General features: G+C 46.8%; 2 protein-coding genes across 3 annotated transcripts; one reads left to right on the forward strand and one right to left on the reverse strand.

The window, feature by feature from the left end:
* The first annotated feature begins 975 nt into the window (after nucleotides 1-975).
* Nucleotides 976-18,990, forward strand: LOC148652111 (ciliary microtubule-associated protein 2-like). Of its 2 annotated transcripts, XM_088598730.1 has the most exons (10): nucleotides 976-1,128; nucleotides 6,814-6,901; nucleotides 8,155-8,325; nucleotides 8,581-8,703; nucleotides 11,319-11,459; nucleotides 11,835-11,978; nucleotides 13,255-13,428; nucleotides 14,674-14,802; nucleotides 18,088-18,218; nucleotides 18,796-18,990. In XM_088598730.1, exons 1-10 carry the CDS (start codon nucleotides 1,079-1,081, stop codon nucleotides 18,899-18,901), a joined length of 1,257 nt encoding a protein of 418 aa, XP_088454856.1. In that variant the 5' UTR covers nucleotides 976-1,078; the 3' UTR covers nucleotides 18,902-18,990. The 2 variants fall into 2 exon arrangements, with proteins under 2 accessions (XP_088454856.1, XP_088454857.1); XM_088598731.1 differs by lacking the exon at nucleotides 11,835-11,978.
* On the reverse strand, nucleotides 5,194-6,692 carry LOC148652112 (uncharacterized). The gene is made up of 2 exons (XM_088598732.1): nucleotides 6,556-6,692; nucleotides 5,194-6,361 (listed from the first exon to the last, which is right to left on the reverse strand). Exon 2 carries the CDS (start codon nucleotides 6,309-6,311, stop codon nucleotides 5,334-5,336), a length of 978 nt encoding a protein of 325 aa, XP_088454858.1. The 5' UTR covers nucleotides 6,312-6,361; nucleotides 6,556-6,692; the 3' UTR covers nucleotides 5,194-5,333.
* Nucleotides 18,991-19,253: the final 263 nt, after the last annotated feature.

The following is a 19,253-nucleotide window of genomic DNA, read 5'->3' on the forward strand; positions in this document are numbered from 1 at the left end:
ATAGAACTCCAACCATTTACGTATAATGAACATCTAATCATAGACGTATAATTGACGTATAACAATAGACGTATATTAGAATTTCATTCTAGACGAATTGCGGACCACATTTAGACGTCTAAGGTATGCGTTTAATAGACGGATATTATACGTCTTTTGCCCACTGGGTCATTATTAATACTATGAGTAATATCTTCGGTAAAGGCTTTGATGCATAAAATATTTCTGCAAGGTAGGTTGTGTACTTTTGCCCAACTGAGCAATCTTGTTTTCATAAAATATACCAACTTTTTAATGACTGATGATTAACATGCTGTAATACACAGTTTAAATTTAAAAGCTCAAATGCTGTATAGGTTTTATTGGCTCCTCCTGGCGGTTTTACAAGGTGATTCCGTATACTTTCCGGTATGACGTCAAATGACGCGATTGAATTTAGAAATGAATTTAGAATGCAATATTGACACAACTGTTAAGTTGCAGGTACTGTACAATATATATATAGATTAGAACCTATTGAGACTGCATTTCAGAACTCATTTGAACAGCTATATAAAGTAAATTGAAAGAATAAACTTTAAAATGACTAGAAGCATAAAAACTGCATTCTTTAAATAAGAAATGTGCACGTAACATCTTTAATCATTACCGTTATAACATGAAATAATGACTGATTATTTGACTGACGCCCTTGTTCACAACAACACCTTAAATTACACTGTTACATTATTATTAATAGTAGTTGAACAATAGTAATGCAACACGCATCCATATATATGATATAATTTATATACAAAATACAAATACTGGAAAACGTCCGCTTGCAGAATATCCGCAACAGCTAAAAACGGTTACTTTTTATAATTAATTACTATGACGAAGGTATATAGTAATAACGTAATTTGGTAAGCCTGTGTGTTTATCCCCTACTCTGCTGTTGCCTGGACCACGCTTTACATATTAAAGAAGAGCAATGAGCGTCGCTTGTTGCCATGGTCACTCCAGTCCTCAAAGAGGACTTCCGGCTGTTTGCACTTCTGATGTTTAATCATTCATCTCCATTAGCTGCGGTACGATAATGGCGGAAAAGGAGTTCAAAGGAGCCCCATTCGGAGTACAGTCTGCGAGGTAAAATATGGACTTTATGTGAACTATCAAACCTATTTTGAGTTGTACAGTATATTTCATGTGTAAAAATAACAGTGCACATTTAAACAAATATTACAGTCACGTATTTTAATTATTCGGCTTAGTTTTCAAGGATAAGGGCTACTTCTAGAACTAAAATTTAGTTTAATAAAAAAAACGTAATATTGTAGCGTTTTGCAGGTTCTTTTTCAGAACTAAAGAACAGTGGAGACGCGATTAACCAAGCACTGGCTTTATTTTACAACCACACCAAAACCAAACACAGGATCTACACACACATGAGGAGACTGACGAACACGTACACACATTTAGGGTGGTAATTACCTAACAACACACTCTACTTTTACAGGACTACACAGGGCACTAGAATCACTAGGACATTATTTACACAGGTAGGGTCAGCCGCTGGTCATCGTGCTGACCCTCAGACTCTTCCCGGCTACCACTCCCAGCATGCCCAGCGGTACTACGAGCGCCTAGGGGCGCTTCCTCCTCACCACCAGGCGAGGGCGTTACACTGCCCCCACCTGAAGCGTCTGGCGTCTCGCCGACGTCAAACACCCCCCTCAGGCTGTACTCGTATTCGGCCAACTGCTGCGGAACCCTGCGTGAGCGGCCGCTGCGCCGCGGTGACGGCTGGCGATCCACGGACGCCCCACTATCGGCCGGCTCCGGCCCCGGCTGCTCCTCTGGAGCCTCCCCACACGGCTCCTCCTCCCGGGCCCGGTAGGGGGCCAGGCGGTCTCGGTGCAGGACCACCACTCTCCCCCGTGTTCGCAACCGGACACGGTAGCAGACCTCGCCCACCACCCCGAGTACCTCAGCGGGCCCCTCCCACGACGGCGCCAGCTTAGGACTGAGGCCTTTGCGGCGCCGCGGGTTGTACACCCAAACCGAGTCCCCGGGCTGGAAGGCAGGCCCCCTGCAGCGCAGGTCGTAGTACCGCTTCTGCCGGACCCCCGCCTGTGTCAGGTGGGTCCGCGCAAAGCTGTGCACCCGCTGCATCCGCTGCCGCAGGTCCCACTCGTAGTCCGGTCCAGCCGGCGGTGCCGACCCGTCTCCGGGCGGCGGGCCGAAGACCAGGTCCACCGGTGTTCGCATTTCCCGGCCCAGCATGAGCGAGGCCGGGGTGCACCCGGTGGATTCCTGGACCGCGGTCCGATACGCCCAGAGCGCAAGGGGGAGGTGGCGGTCCCAGTCCCGTTGGTGCCGGGACACCAGGGTGGCCAGCTGGGTGGCGAGCGTCCGATTAAACCGCTCTACCAACCCGTCGCTCTGGGGATGCAGCGGGGTGGTCCGCGTCTTAGTAATCCCCAGGCGCTGGCACACTCTGGCGAAGACCTGGGACTCGAAGTTATGCCCCTGGTCACTGTGTAACTCCTCCGGCACCCCCAGCCTGGCAAACATCCCCTCCAGCAGTGCATCGGCCACCGTGGGGGCACTCTGGTCCGGGAGGGCGTAGGCCTCCGGCCACTTCGTAAAGTAATCCATAGCCACCAAGACGTAGCGGTTCCCGGCCTCGGTGCGCGGAAACGGGCCCAAAACGTCCACTCCCACCCGCTCCATAGGAGCCCCCACCTGGTGTTGTTGGAGGGGGGCCCGAGAGCGCTCGGGGGGACCCTTCTGCGCCACGCACACCGCACACGTTCGGCAGTACCGATCCACGTCCCGGTGGCAAAGACCCCAATAAAAATGGCCTCGGAGACGCTGCAGGGTTTTTTTACCGCCGAAGTGCCCCACACCCGGTTGGCCGTGCACCGCTCGGAGCACCGCCCCGCGGAGCGACCGAGGCACGACTAGCTGCCACCGTACCTCGCCACTGGAGGGTACCCGCCACCCCCGGCGCAGCACCCCGTCCTTTACCTCCAAGGCCTCCCACAGGGCGCAGAGGGCCTTGACTGACTTCGGGTGCGGGGCGAGCTCCTCTCGTGTAGGCCGCACTCCTGCTGCCCTCCAGCGGAGCACCGGGCCCACGTCAGGATCAGCTGCCTGACGCTGCGCCAGGTCTGGCAGGCCCACCCCCAGCGGCCCCTCCCGGGCCGTGGCCGCGGCGCTCACCCCCGCCACGGTGCGGACAGCCTCCTCACGCTGCTCCCGCCGGGCGCAGTGATGGCAGTCCGCGGCCTCGCAGGGGCGCCGCGAGAGAGCGTCGGCATTGAGATGGCGAGACCCCGCACGGTGCACGACAGTGAAGTCGTACTCCTGCAGGATCTCTATCCATCGCGCCATCTGTCCCTCTGGCTCCTTAAAGTGGAGCAGCCAGGTGAGGGACGCATGGTCGGTCCTCAACCGGAACCGGGTCCCGAACAGGTACGGCCTGAAATGGTGGACCGCCGCCATCACCGCCAGCAGCTCGCGACGGGTCACGCAGTAGTTCCGCTCAGGCCTAGTCAGAGCCCGACTGTAGTAAGCCACTACGCGCTCCCCATCCGGCCCCTCCTGCGCCAACACCGCCCCCACCCCCGAGTCACTCGCGTCGGTGTCGAGAATATACGGCAACCGCGGGTCGGGGTAGGCCAGCACGGGGGCCCCCACCAGAGCTTCGCGCAACCGGCCAAAGGCAGTCTCACAGCCCGAGTCCCAGTCAAAACGGCGGCCCTTGTCGGTGAGGCGGTGCAGCGGGGCGGCGATGCTGGCAAAGTCCCGGACGAACCTCCGATAGTACGAGGCCAACCCCAGAAAGCTGCGGAGCTCCGCGACGGTGCGTGGAGTCGGCCAGCCCCTCACTGCGGCGACCTTACCTGGGTCCGTAGCCACCCCTCGCGGTCCAACAACATGTCCCAGGAAGGTCACCTCCCGCCGCAGGAGCTCGCACTTGCGGGGGTTGAGCCTCAGGCCAGCACGGCGGATGCAGGCCAGCACCGCCTGGAGGTTCGTCAAGGCCTGGTCGAAACTCCGTGCATGAACCAGCAGATCGTCCAGATATAACACGCACTGGTTCCGCGGGACCGATGCCAGCACCCTCTCCATCAGCCTCTCGAACGTCGCCGGGGCATTGCACAGGCCAAAAGGCATGACAGTAAACTGCCAGAGGCCCTGGCCGATGGAAAAGGCCGTCTTCGGGCGAGCATCGGGAGCAAGCGGTACCTGCCAGTAGCCGCAGCGGAGGTCCAGGGAGCTGAACCAGGTCGACCCGGTGATGTAGTCCAGGGCGTCATCTATCCTCGGCAGGGGGTAGGAATCTTTCCGGGTGACCTCATTCAGCTTGCGGTAGTTGACGCAGAACCTCCACGAGCCGTCTTTTTTTTTAACCAGTACGGCTGGCGCCGACCACGGGCTCGCGGAGGGCTCAATCACCCCCGCTGCGGCCATCTCCCGGATCTTTTCCTCGGCGGCGGTCCGCTTGGCGTGGACCATGCGTCCTGGTGGGATGCAGATGGGCCGAGCGTCGCCGGTGTTGATCTCGTGTTGGACCAGGGCAGTGCGGGTGCAGTCCTCATCCCTCGCCGCAAAGAGGTCTTCGTTCTGGGCGAGTAGCTCCTGGAGCCGCTGCCGCTGGTCCTGATCGAGGCCCTCGCAGCTCCGCTGGAAGAGGTCCTCAACGGCACGCTTCGCTTCCACGCAACGCTCGGCCCCCGCCGCCGCCTTGTCTGGCCCCCCGGCCGACTCAGGGGCAGGATCCGGCACGCTCGCTCCCCGGCTCGCAGGCCTGGTCTGCCCCGGCGACTGACGCCGCCGCCGCCGCCGCTGCCTCTTGTTCCCCCGGCTCCGGCAAGCCCGCGTCCCTCGGCCTTCGCCGGACCTGCCCTCCACCAGGTGCAGTCGCTCCCCCTGCCACACCAACTCCTGCCGGTCCAAGTCCAACCTGGCCCCCACTCGCTGCAGTAGGTCCAGCCCCAGAATGCAGTCCTCCTGGATGGGTGCAAGGTAGCAGGGGTGGCGCACCGTCGCTGCACCCAGACGGAAGGCAAGCACCCGTTTCCCCCGGACTGCAGCGAGCTGTCCCGTCACGGTCCTCAGCCGCAGGCTGGAGGCCTCCCATCCTGGGGGGTTGGTGCCCTCGGTGTCGGGGAGGACGCCCGGCCGAAGTAAGGTCACTGATGAACCGGTGTCGAGTAGGGCCAGGCAGGGTTGGTCCTCAATCCGGCAGTGGAGGTACAGGCCCCGGCTACAGCCGACTCGCCCCACGGTGGCGTGAGGGGCGCCGGTTTTTACAGCGCTCTCCGGAGCGGGGGTTGAGGTGTTCAAGGGCGGCCTTCCCCGCGCTGAGCCGCCCCGTTCCCGTTTCCCGACGCCGATCGGGGAGAGCGAGGTTCGGGTGCCCGGCAGACCCGGGCTCGGTGTCCTCTTTTCCCGCAGCGGTCGCAAATCAGCGTGCGGGGCTGTTCCGCGGCGGTCGCTGCACGGGCTGGCTCCTCTTCCCCCTCGCTGGATTCCTCCGTCGCCGCCTCGGTCAGCCGGCAGGGCGCACTGCGTCTGCTGGCGCTGCCAGTCACCCCGAACACTACCTCAGCCCGTGTAGCAAGGGCCAAGGCCTGCTCCAGCGATGTTGGCGCGGCCAGCTGCACGTGGCGCCGCAGCTCCTCGGGCGAGAGGGCCTTGAGAAAGGCCTGGAGAGCCATCTCCCGCTGCGCCTCCCGGGGGAAAGTTGGGTATCCTCGGCGGGCGAGGAACATGACATCCGCGGCGACCGGGCCCAGTCGCTCTCCTGGTCGGCGCCGCCGCAGGGCCAGCCTCTCCCGCATCAAGTCCGGCGCCTCCTCTACACCGAAGCGCAGCTGGAGGGCTGCTGCCAGCGCCGTGTAGTCACCTCTGTCCTCCTCCGGGACGTCCAGGAGCACCTGGCAGGCCGCTCCTTCCAGCGCCGCCGCCAGGTGGCCGGCCATCTCCGCCCGGCTCCAGCCATTCGTCCGGGCCGCGAGCTGGAACTGCGCCTCATAGGTCTCCCAAGGCGCCTCACCATCGTAGCGACCTGGTCGCACCCGCGCCGATGGGTGTGGGAATCGCTGATCGGCTCCGGTAGGGAGGGCATCCTCTCTCCGGGGCGGCCGCCCCAATTCTACTGGCGGGACCACTACTGGGTAGCCCTGGTAAGGGCTGTGGCCACCTGTCGCACCCAGGAGTTGCTCAGGCTCCCTATGTGCGCCGCCGATGGGTTCTGCGTCTTCCAGCGTCAGCCGGCGCTTTATGGAATCGGGTAGTGTCTGCCACGAGTTGTTCATTCTGCCCGCTTCTGACACCAATGTAGCGTTTTGCAGGTTCTTTTTCAGAACTAAAGAACAGTGGAGACGCGATTAACCAAGCACTGGCTTTATTTTACAACCACACCAAAACCAAACACAGGATCTACACACACATGAGGAGACTGACGAACACGTACACACATTTAGGGTGGTAATTACCTAACAACACACTCTACTTTTACAGGACTACACAGGGCACTAGAATCACTAGGACATTATTTACACAGGTAGGGTCAGCCGCTGGTCATCGTGCTGACCCTCAGACTCTTCCCGGCTACCACTCCCAGCATGCCCAGCGGTACTACGAGCGCCTAGGGGCGCTTCCTCCTCACCACCAGGCGAGGGCGTTACAATATTAATACAAATTAATAACAACAACAAATTTCACTCAAATGTAAAGTAGGAAGGTTGTCCACGGAACATGGGAAAATCAAACTTAATCATGCAGTATATTACTATAGATTTTTGCTCTGATCAACAGGTTCGACGTCTCTGGCGTCCATCCTGCTAATAAGAAGACGGGTACCTACACTGAGATATCATACTGCAAAAAAAGTACAAACGAAATGGTAAAGAAGTGTGAGGGAATCTGTTTTCTGTTATTGCTGTGCAGCAATATTTCACGTCTCTCCCACAACAACACGGAAATGTGTTCCTGCCTGTGTTCAGTTCCCGTGTCTGTGTCATCGCAAACACATCGCAAACAGCAGCCATATCACCCTGCAACTCACAACTGGCAACCCACTGAAGCTAAGCAGGTGTGAGCCTGGTCAGTACCTGGATGGGAGACCTCCTGGGAAAAACTAAGGTTGCTGCTGGAAGAGGTGTTAGTGGGGCCAGCGGGGGGCGCTCACCCTGCGGTCCATGTGGGTCCTAATGCCCCAGTATAGTGACGGGGACACTATACTGTAAACAGGCGCCGTCCTTCGGATGAGACGTAAAACCGAGGTCCTGACTCTCTGTGGTCATTAAAAATCCCAGGGCGCTTCTCGAAAAGAGTAGGGGTGTAACCCCGGTGTCCTGGCCAAATTTCCAATTGGCCCTTACTAATCATGGCCTCCTAATAATCCCCCTCTATGAATTGGCTACATTACTCTGCTCTCCTCCCCACTGATAGCTGATGTGTGGTGAGCGTTCTGGTGCACTATGGCTGCCGTCGCATCATCCAGGTGGATGCTGCACATTGGTGGTGGTGGTGGAGGGGAGTCCCCATTACCTGTAAAGTGCTTTGAGTGGAGTGTCCAGAAAAGCGCTATATAAGTGTAAGCAATTATTATTATTATTATTATTATTACTTAAATGAAATATTATACTGAATTGTAAATTCTTCCCAAAACATACTTGCACCTTAATAACTGTTAACTTTAATTCTCCAAGACAATTCTATTACAAATGCCTGTTTTGTTAAAAAAGTACGAGTTTCTATATAAAACCAGTTTATGGTGGGAGACACTTACACATGCAGGACTCATTATGAGAGAACTCTGCACTACTATGTCCAAAATGGCTCTAACTACACACTGGCCAATTGGGTCATCCTCAGGGATTCCCCCTGAGCTGAAAGTATCTAAAAATATGTAGCTTAACCTTAAATAATACACATATTACTGTCTGAGTAAAAAAATATTTCCACCTTGGTTTTTTAACTATAAGAACCTTAAGAACAATCTAGACAAAACAGTGAAATATAGACATTCACACTTCCCTTGTTAATGGCCTTTGTTTCTGTTTGTCTGTCTCCCTGTCTGTGTATGTCCTGTCTGTGCCTGTTCCTGTCCATCTCTTTCTTTGTGCACCTGTCTCTGGGTACATCTGTCTGCAGGAGAGGAAGCTTGGCCCTGGCACCTATGATCCAGAGACGGGAGACTTTAGCCCAAGGGCAGTGTGGCAGCGAACAAGGGGCCCAGGGTGGAAGAAGGCACAAGAGACAAGCAGACTGTCACAAATGCCCCTTCTGCTGTATAGAGATGTTTGGGGGAAAAAAAGCTTCTTGGTAAGTGAAGCAATTGGATTACAATCTAGTTTTAAAGATCAATACTAACAAATCTACATGAGTAAAAGGAGTGCCTACAGTCTTGCCACCATCAATACTCATTAGGACGGGAAACAAATCCACCAGCAAGGGAGAAGATGAGGACAACTTCCCAGTACCTTTGCTGTTTCAAAGTTGTGTGCAGAGTAAGTGATCAGCTTCTAAATATATTATAATGTGCAAAGACACAAAAGTGAGTTTTGCTTTTCCTTTTAGAAAACCAAAGTGGGCCCAGGAAGCTACAAGATCTGTGACTTTATTGAGCTGCAAAAGAAAAGGCCATCAAGTAAGAGAGGAGTGTGTGAAGCCAGAGAAGAGAGGTTTAAAAATCATCCACAGGTAAACTGCAACCTACTGTAGGACACAGTATAAATACACTGCCAGACTGTATATAACGGTATATTGTAAACAGTATTGTATGCAGTATTCATATCACTGCATACCAGCAGCCATATCACCCTGCATCTCACAACTGGCAACCCACTGAAGCTAAGCAGGTGTGAGCCTGGTCAGTATGGGAGACCTCCTTGGAAAAACTAAGGTTGCTGCTGGAAGAGGTGTTAGTGGGGCCAGCAGGGGGTGCTCACCCTGCAGTCCATGTGGGTCCATGTGGGGACACTATACTGTAAACAAGCACTGTCCTTCGGATGAGATGTAAAACTGAGGTCCAATTATTCAATTCAAATTTCAGTCCTCTAATATGTAAAATAAAAGAGTATCTGGCTGGTTGGTGTCTGATACCTCTTTCATTGGGATCAAGAGTAGAAGTAATTAAAATTAATATTCTGCCGCAATTATCTTTTAAAACTGATCTTTTTCAGTTTCTTCCAGTGGAATTTCAAGATTCATATGGAATGGAAAGAAACCATGAATTGGGTTTAAAACACTACAATTGTCCAGGGGGAAGGGTAGATTTGCCCTACCATGTCGAAAGTCATACTACCAAGCAGCTTAGCTTAGAACATTTAGATGTTGGTGAGATGGATATTATACTGCAAAATGGAAAGAGATTGTGTCTTTGATTATAGGTGAATTCCCAATACAGACGGTCCTGGGAGATAGATCTTTGGCAAAAATTATATATAAAAAGGCATACCTTGGATAAATTTACCAATTAAAATTTGGATTAAGATAATAAAAACCTGTGACTTGGAGATAGAGGTAAAACTATTAAGATGGTTAGTTTCTGATTTACACAGTTTAAGATTTGGGCTACAAAAGGGATTACAGCAATATGTACTATGATGAAACAAGACCATCTGAAAAACTTTGAAGATCTATCACAACACTATAATCTGGAAAACGAAGATTTTTATAGAATTAGACATTATATAAATAGCTGGAGAAAGCAGACATGTATAAAGGAAAATTACTAGATAATTTTGCAGCTGCATATCAGCAAGTTATTTTGAAAAAAATAATATCAAAGCTGTACAGCTGTAAGCAGGTGTGAGCCTGGTCAGTACCTGGATGGTATTCCTGGGAAAAACTAAGGTTGCTGCTGGAAGAGGTGTTAGTGGGGCCACCAGGGGGTGCTCACCCTGCAGTCCATGTGGGTCCTAATGCCCCAGTATAGTGACGAGGACACTATACTGTAAACAGGCGCCGTCCTTCGGATGAGACGTAAAACTGAGGTCCTGACTCTCTGTGGTCATTAAAAATCCCAGGGCGTTTCTCGAAAAGAGTAGGGGTGTAACCCCGGCGTCCTGGCCAAATTTCCCATTGGCCCTTACCAATCATGGCCTCCTAATAATCCCCCTCTATGAATTGGCTACATTACTCCGCTCTCCTCCCCACTGATATCTGATGTGTGGTGAGCGTTCTGGCGCACTTTGGCTGCCTTTGCATCATCCAGGTGGATGCTGCACATTGGTGGTGGTGGAGGGGAGTCCCCATTACCTGTAAAGCGCTTTGAGTGGAGTGTCCAGAAAAGCGCTATATAAGTGTAAGCAATTATTATTATTCAGTATCCACTCTTCTGAAGACAGGAAAGTGGATGACAAACCATATACACCTACTGTATATTAATTTACTTCCTTACCAAAATATTTGTGAATACCTCAAATAGTGGAACAGTCCACCTCTAATGGGGAATACAGCAACAGCATTTAATGGGATTAATTTTACTAGAGGGTCACAGCTGTTTATGGAGAGATGGGACGTCTCAGCCAACAGCAGTTGACAGAGCTGTGCATGAAATTCATGTATTTTCTTTGTTCCAAAACCATTGCCTGTAGGCCACTTAGGCTGTCAGAAATGACATGTTAGCCAGTTATGCCTGTTGCCATCTGTCAACAGTGCATCAAAAGCACATGTACCAACAAACTTTACCTCCTGTGAGGTGATTTATATCAGCCTTCGTTCGCAAAGCACAGCACAGTAGAGAAAGTAGTTCAGGTGGGTAGCTGCGTCAGCATGCGTAGGCTGCAAAGGAACAAGTAATAGGTTTATTCCATGCTGAAGAAAGGAAACACAACGTTTTGGCTATGGAGCCTTCTTCAGGTGTCACGGCTCCACGGCCATAATGTTGTATTTTCGACACCTGAAGAAGGCTCCACCGCTGAAACGTTGTGTTTTCTTTCTTCTCTTTTCAGTATGGAATAAACCTATTACTTGTTCCCACAGTAGAGAACTTTTACAACTTTACAGTCCTTTACAGAACTTTACAGAACCCAGCATGTGCTAGGGTTCACATGACCTAGCACATGCTGGGACAGGTGGGTCCCTCCAATGAAACATATCATTCTCAAATGATATGGAGGAGTAGCAAATATGTTTATTAATTAGGCTGTGTTTCTGCATGGTGCACAAAATATCTGTGCAGATGTATTGAACACAGAGGTTCAACATTATCAGGGATGATACAGCACCTGAATTCTTTTGGTTTACTTGTATTTTTGGTGTGAAGCTCATTTGGGAACCATAGCAGTGATATCAGGCACTTTCTGCTGCAGAGCTGGACCCCGGGGCCTGGGAGTTATGGCAAAGGGGGGATACCATGGGCAGTACTGGAGGAGAAGAAGAGCCAGTCAGCAGGAACATATCCCCCCATGGACTTCAACTATGGGGTGAAGCGATTTGAGGAGCGCACAGTAGTGAGTATTTATCTTCTGAGACTTTGGAGTCCTGCAACTTGTATTGCATGAACTGTACTGAATCTACAAAAAAACTGCTTAAAAAGAAATATGAAGGCATTGTTTTTATATGTAGCTCCAGTGACTTTGTATTTAGACTGACTACTTTTTGATTGAATAAATAATTATGGTTTGTTAGGTGACAACTAAACTATAATAATAAGCTACTTTATTTTACACTTTTAAAAGCAATCATCTCAAACCAAGCAATATATAATCAAAATAAAAAAATAAGTCAAGGCAACTTATTTAGGTGACTGTATTATTAGCATTATAATATCGTCCATACCCTTGCATTATTGCTTGCCATTTTATTTAGTATATGTGTGTTTGCAGGGCTGCAATTTAGGACCGGGCACTTATCATCTGAAGAGTTCCATTGACCTTCTTCTAGGTCACAGAGTCAGTAAACGAGGACCATATGACCTGTTCACTGGCCGCCGAGACAGGCCTGCCACCTGTGGCTATTTTGCAGAACTGGTATAAGCTGCTTTCTTTAATACTTGTGTATTTAACCCTCGTGGGTTTTGACGTATTTACTGCCACAAGCCAGGTTTCCATATAAGAACCTCGCGCATTGGAGGCTGACAATGGTGCTTATGCTAAAGATGAAAAGTTCTAATTGTGCGTTCCTGGTCAGGTACAGTATGTGTCTTTGTACAAGAAATGTGAAGTTACCACATCCTGCCAGCAGGGGACATCCAACTCCTAATCTGTGCTCTGTGTTCTCACTAGCTAGGCTTTGTAAAAAATGTAATGTCACAAATGCCTTAATACTATTTGGATACATTATTTCACACCCCAGCTAAATAGAAGTAAGTTTTGTAAAGTGCATAAGAAGGTCAGAGGTCAGGGAAGCCCATTGACTCTGCCATGCCAATATTTTAATATCGGCTATGTACAATTCTGACAAGTTGTTAATAATAATAATAATAATTGCTTACACTTATATAGCGCTTTTCTGGACACTCCACTCAAAGCGCTTTACAGGTAATAGGGACTCCCCTCCACCACCACCAATGTGCAGCATCCACCTGGATGATGCGACGGCAGCCATAGTGCGCCAGAACGCTCACCACACATCAGCTATCAGTGGGGAGGAGAGCAGAGTAATGTAGCCAATTCATGGAAGGGGATTATTAGGAGGCCATGATTGGTAAGGGCCAATTGGAAATTTGGCCAGGACACCGGGTTTACACCCCTACTCTTTTCGAGAAGCGCCCTGGGATTTTTAATGACCACAGAGAGTCAGGACCTCAGTTTTACGTCTCATCCGAAGGACGGCGCCTGTTTACAGTATAGTGTCCCCATCACTATACTGGGGCATTAGCACCCACATGGACCACAGGGTGAGCGCCCCCTGCTGGCCCCACTAACACCTCTTCCAGCAGCAACCTTAGTTTTTCCCAGGAGGTCTCCCATCCAGGTACTGACCAGGCTCACACCTGCTTAGCTTCAGTGGGTTGCCAGTTGTGAGTTGCAGGGTGATTAGATTTTTATAATTGATTTCTAATCTTCCTTCCTTTCTTTAACATTGTGTTTGACACCTATTATTATATGTGTTTCCCTATTTAACTGTAAGGTAACCAGATAGTTCTGAATGAAGGTGCAAACAAAATATGAACAGTGAGAGGGATGTTGTTATTATTATTAAAAAGGTTATTGTCCTAATTCACAGAATCGTATATCCATGTGTGCCACATTCACTGTCCTAGAGTCCTTATTCTTCCTTCATTGTGCTTCACCACTTTTCCAGAAAAAAGCAAACCTGGACCCTGGAGAATACAGCAGCGGTGTGAAGACATTGGTGGAAGGGCTGGAGAGGAAAGAGAAGAAGAAGCATGGTGTGTTCAGCACCCTGCCCCAGTACCCTGCTGTCCCCACAGACAGAATCTTCCTCAATTCCCTGTCCCTGTGTCCTCGCCCTGCGGTCAGTTCTCACTAACTTGTACAGTATCTCTAGTGATCTAGCACAAATGCCAAATGCAGCACCACAGGTCTGGGTTAACATTGGCAGTGTAAGGTCATCCTTTGTTTTTGAACATTGAAGTTAAAGCTCTGTAGTTCATTAAATGTAATGTTGTGTTAAAGGGACCCAAAGAAAATCATGTTCTTTTTTACCACATTTCCCATCTGCAGCATCTTCTATTGTGAAAAGACTTGAGGCTCACCACAATCATCAACGTTTCTTAGAACTTGGATAACAGGGAGCATATCAACCAGGAGCAAACATATTTTTTTATTTTCTGCTGTTGACTGATAGGAATTACAGCCATATGATTATACTATTGTAATCTAGCTAGTAACAATAGATAATCCTGTATCTCCTGTTTGCTTTGTTTTTAAAAAATTAGTTAAGTACAGTTGCACGTCAGTTTCCATTGGGATCAAGCTGACTGCAATCGGTGGTGCTGGCAACCATTATGAAAGGCAAATGTGGCAGTTGTTGATGTTCTCGTGTAGACAAAATAGTTCTTTTGTAATCAGCTAAATAGTTTAGGGTTGAGATTAATTTTAAAATTGTAACTGTTTTACAATGGACTTGAGTACCTTAAGTTTCCAAGAAACTTAAAATGTATTCTAACCTCATGTATTTGACTTTTTCTACATTATGATGGGTTTTCAAGAATTCATGATTATGATCATTTAACCAGACAGCACATCAGACTTTACTGCAACACAGTTCTTGTTATGTCACTGATATTGAGCATCTGCTCCAGCAAGATATTGGTTGATAAGACAAATCCTCATCTTCTTATAAACTTAAGTGTTTTAATAGGACTACTGTTTTATGCCTGTTATTATAATTACAATATTTTAATCAGCCAAGAGTTAAAATGTTATAAATATATTAGTGTGATTATAGGGTAATTTTGTAATTTATCCAACTTACCAGGATTCTCATATCTGAATAGAAATTAAGACTTTTAAAAAGTGCATGAGTGCATGTTAGTAATTAAAAGCACTTATGTTAGTCTACTGCTATTTTTACTCCTGCTTCATTTAACACTTTCTACACCTCACAAACCAACACACAAATAATCCAAACACATATTGAGAATTTAAAAGCAGCACACTTACTACAATGAGGCTGGCATGGGTGCTCCCAGTATCGCCACATAGCGTGTGTTGCTGTTGCTGTCTGATGGTGTCTGCTCTCTCTGACTGCTCCCAGACCTTCCCTGGCCCTGGCTGGTATGATATGGTTCTAACTTCCCAACCACAAAACCAAAAACCACCTCCCTTCCTTTCCTCTGCACCACGTGTCAACAGCAGGACAGAGAAACTCCAGAATGGAAACTATGTAAGTACCTGCTATGCTTATCCATGGTAAACCTGAAGTCTATGCAGTACTATCACTCATAACAATATGGAATGCCCATATGAAAAGAAAAAAAGTGTACTTTGACTGTGAAAGTCAGTTTTCTAAACTAAACAAAAAAAAATCTAAACAAGTCATCTGGACTTTTGAATATACTAATTGAAAAAAAACTTGTGTAGATAATGAGGAAAATATAATATCTTTAGAAAAGCATCTGTGAAATGTTTGTTTGTGGTTGTTTAACAGGTGGTAAGTGGTTTATTTAAACCAGACAGGCATTAAAACTGAAAGTATAGTCAGGATTCCAAAAGGGGTGTTGAATTTTATTTTTACGTTTGTGACCGTGTTTAACATTGCAACATTTTTATTTCTGAGAACGTTTGTAAAATATTGCATCATATTACTTAAACTCAAAGGAAAATAAGTTCAAGTTCAATACTTTATTGCCATAACAATTACTGTAGATTAATGGAATTTGGTTTGGTGAGCTCATACAATTAAAAGACGTACTATACAAATAAACAACATAAAGTAAATAATAGACAGTAGCCACTCAACATATCGTCACATAGTATTCTAGACGCACACCAGTAATAAAATAAATAACAGTTATAGATAGAGGTTTGCTTGTGCCTTCGGGTAGATGCTTTTATGGAACCTAGTAGTCTTTGTCTTGATAGACCTAAATTGCCTGCCAGAGGGAAGGAAAGTATATAGAGGTTGGGTAGGGTTAGAAGGGTCAGCGAGGATCTTTAGGGCTTTTTGCTTCAGTGTAGAGAGGTAGAGTGAGTCTTTAGTCGGAAGGTGGCATCCTACAATTTTGGAGGCAATATGCACTGCTCTCTCTAGCTGCTTTTTGTCCTGGGCAGAAGTGTTGCCATAATACACAGTGATGGAGAAGGTCAAAACACTCTTACTGGAGTTCTATACAACAATTTAATTGCTTCCTGTGACACTCCAAACTTCTTTGTCTCAGAAAGAACAGCTTCTGGTAAGCTTTCTTGACTTTAATGGATGTGTTGACCTACCAGAGTTGGAGATGGTGGTGCCCTTTAAAAATCTTTACGACCACTACGAGCTGTCCACTGATGTACAGTGGTGAGAGTTCCCCTTTGTTTTGCCTGAAGTCCATCACAGATTATTTTGTTTTACTGACATTTAGTTCCAGGTTGCTTAGGCTACACCATTCAACTAATTCATCTACTTCGTTCCTAGGTTCTGACTTATCATTGTTTGTGATGAGCCCTATGAGAGTAGTACCATGAGTGAACATTTTGACTGAATCTGAATGTGAATTACTGTCATTTGTGAACAGTGTAAAGGAGATGTGATAAGACACATCCCTAGCAGCTCCTGTGGTGAAGAGTTCTGATCTCTTTGGTATTCTTCAGTTTCACCACCTGCTTCCTATAAGAAATGAAACTCAGTAGCCAATAAAACAGAGTCTAATTAATACCTATCTCTGCTTGCTTATCAAAAAGCTTGAAAGTGACGATTGTGTTAAAAGCAGAACTGTTGTCAATAAAGAGGATTCAGGCATTTAACTGGGTACTTCTACATGTTGAAATATATTATAGAGCTCCAGGGAGACTGCATTATCCACTGACCTGTTCGCTCAGTAGGCAAACTGGCATGGGTCCAAATACACATTAAACAGGAAATTGTCTGAGTTGCTTGAAAACTCATTATCACAGACATCAAGACTATTGGTCAAGGCAGTTCACAGTGGATTTCTTAGGTACTAGTATTTTGGTAGCCATCTGAAAGCAGTGTGGTACCTTAGCTTGCTTAAGGGATAGATTGAAAATATCTGTAAAAATAGAATCAAGGTCTGGCCGAGATCCTGCTGTTCTGTATGTGGAAAAATCGTGTTACATTATGCTCCTGAATGATAAAGGGTGACTGGAGGGTCTCCACTGGCTGTCTAGGTGAAATTTGCTGTTTGTTGTTTTGTGCATCGAAACTGCAGTATAATTCATTCAGCTTGTCTGGGGAAAAAGGGATTGTCAACTGGAGCAGTTTATTTCACCCTGAAGTCAGAGATTAGTTGAAGGCCCTGCCAGATGCCTTGGATGTCATTGGTAGTTTATTTTCTAATGTGGTCTTGCAGTATATTCAGCCCTCTTTACTGCATATTGGAATGCTGGTTTTGAAGTCAGTATCATCTCCTTCTTTTTAAGCCCTGTTTTTCTTTTCCCACAGGGTGTTGAACCAGGGCTTATTATTATTGTACACAGTGACTGATTTGCAAGGAATGCATATGCTCTTGGAAAAGTGAATGTATATCACTGTTTGAAGAGCACAACAGGCCTCTTTAAACATGCTCCAGTCTGTGGTAACAAAACAGTCACTTAGCACTTCCTGAGTCTCAGCTGACCACAGTTCGTATGGTTCACAGTTCTTGTAATTGGTTTATATGCCTTTTATATATCTTCGGCTAAGAAATACTACATTATGATCTGTTTGGCTGAGAGAGGTGCAAAGTAACACCCGGTATGTTTCCAATATATTTTATTTTTCCTAGTTGCAACTTCTTCCTGGTGTTTATATCTAAGGAGAACCTTCCCCAGGCTAGCATGATTAAAATCTCCTAAAACAATGATGGGGGAATCTGAATGTGATTTTTACCACCAACTGTTACAAAGCAGGAGCTGCATTCACAGCCGGTGAAATACAGAGTAAGCAGCCACTAGTACAACTGAGGCAAGTTCTATGAATGGATAAAAAGATTTGCAATTTATGTAAAGAGTTAGAAACGGACACCTCCGCCTGTAAGCATAAATGAATGTTCCTGTATCTGTCCTGATCTTTCCTCCTTACAGTACAGGTCAAAGCCAAAAGTCAAGCCAGTCAGTCATGACATGCAGTAGCACCTCTGATCCTGTTGAACCACATCATATTTAGGATTTCCCTTTTGAGTTCTTACTCTACTAAGTTGAATACTTGATTAGTCTAAATTACCATGATTTATGGATATTGAGCCATTGCATGTTTTAAATTATCTATAAAACTTGAAAAATGTTGTCCCTCCAGGAGCAGAAATAAACTTAAAATTATGTAAATTATTCAACTGACTAATGGACTTACTGGAGGCAAGACCCTGTAATGGGAGGGCATTATTTGAGCATCTCAGACTGTACATTAACTAGTACAAAAAAATCTTGCATTGCAAGGTGTTACCTGATGGTCTGGTCAGCCTGTCTCACAGTCGGTCCATCGCAGCCTGAACACAAGCATTCCTGTAATGTAAGTTGATTACTGTTCCAGAACACAGCTGGTCCGGGACGCTATGACATCCGTAACAGACAGTGGAACAAGACCGCCAGAGGCTATCGCTCGGTTTTCAACTCCCAAACTGAGCGCTTCCTCCACAATCCAGATAGGGATAACTACTACCGGTAAGATTCACTTTTGTAATTTCTAAAGTGGTACAAACAAATCACAACAACTAGGATAAGTAAACAAGAAAACAAATTCAAAAGCAAACAAAAACTGTAAGGAGGAGAACAGAATTCCGGAATATGAGAGTGCTTCAGCCCGTCAAGCTTGTTTAGTTGATGCATCACATTTTATTAATACAAACATCGCACAAAATGGAAAATGAACCCACAAAATATGGATATGTATTTTCTATAAGACTACCTGCATGTAAGCTCAATCAGTAAGCGATATAAAAGGAAAATGGGGAAGCTGTGCAATCAAAGAAACAAGTGACATTCAAAATATTAGTGTTATACAGTAAAACTCTAAATGATAACATTTGCAGACAAGATATTGATAAGGAAATAGATACTTTAATTTGCAGGTGCCATCAGTAATAATTGCCATATCTTTTATAATTAGAACCATGAATATTGAAATGGCAATGATCTCCCAAGTATAAAACAGTTTTTCAGTAGTGTAGTACAGGAATAAATAAAAGAAAAACTTTGCCACAATTAAACAAGAATATGTCATCTTTCTTTTTTTATCCAGGGAAAGGCTACGGCCTATTAATATTCCAGCTGAAAAGAGGTCTTTCTTAGTGCTTCCTGAAAAGCCCTATGGAGTGATTTCTCCCTGCAATGCTGCTTTAGCCTAGAGTTTCAGAAAGATTGACTGTAACCATCTGTTAATGGAAGATGAAAACCTTAAAACTTTCACAAAGCAAATAAATATTTAAAACACCAAGATCATTTGTTTTATTTACCCTTGGCACAAATACGAACTGCTTAATAAACATTCCTTTCTACATGCACCAACACATGCAAAATACTCACCCAACCATGCAGATGGTCCAGTAGCAAACAAAGAACATGGTTAAACTAGGAACTTCCTGACACACATGACTCCTGCCACTCACTTGCATTGAATTAACCTAAGCATGTTACTTAATTTCATGTCTTTTTAATTAATGAAATATAATACATAGGTTGTCAGGAACTGCAGTAGAT

Source organism: Lepisosteus platostomus, chromosome 11 (genome assembly GCF_059453375.1).
Source record: "Lepisosteus platostomus isolate fLepPlt1 chromosome 11, fLepPlt1.hap1, whole genome shotgun sequence".
NCBI lineage: Eukaryota > Metazoa > Chordata > Actinopteri > Semionotiformes > Lepisosteidae > Lepisosteus > Lepisosteus platostomus.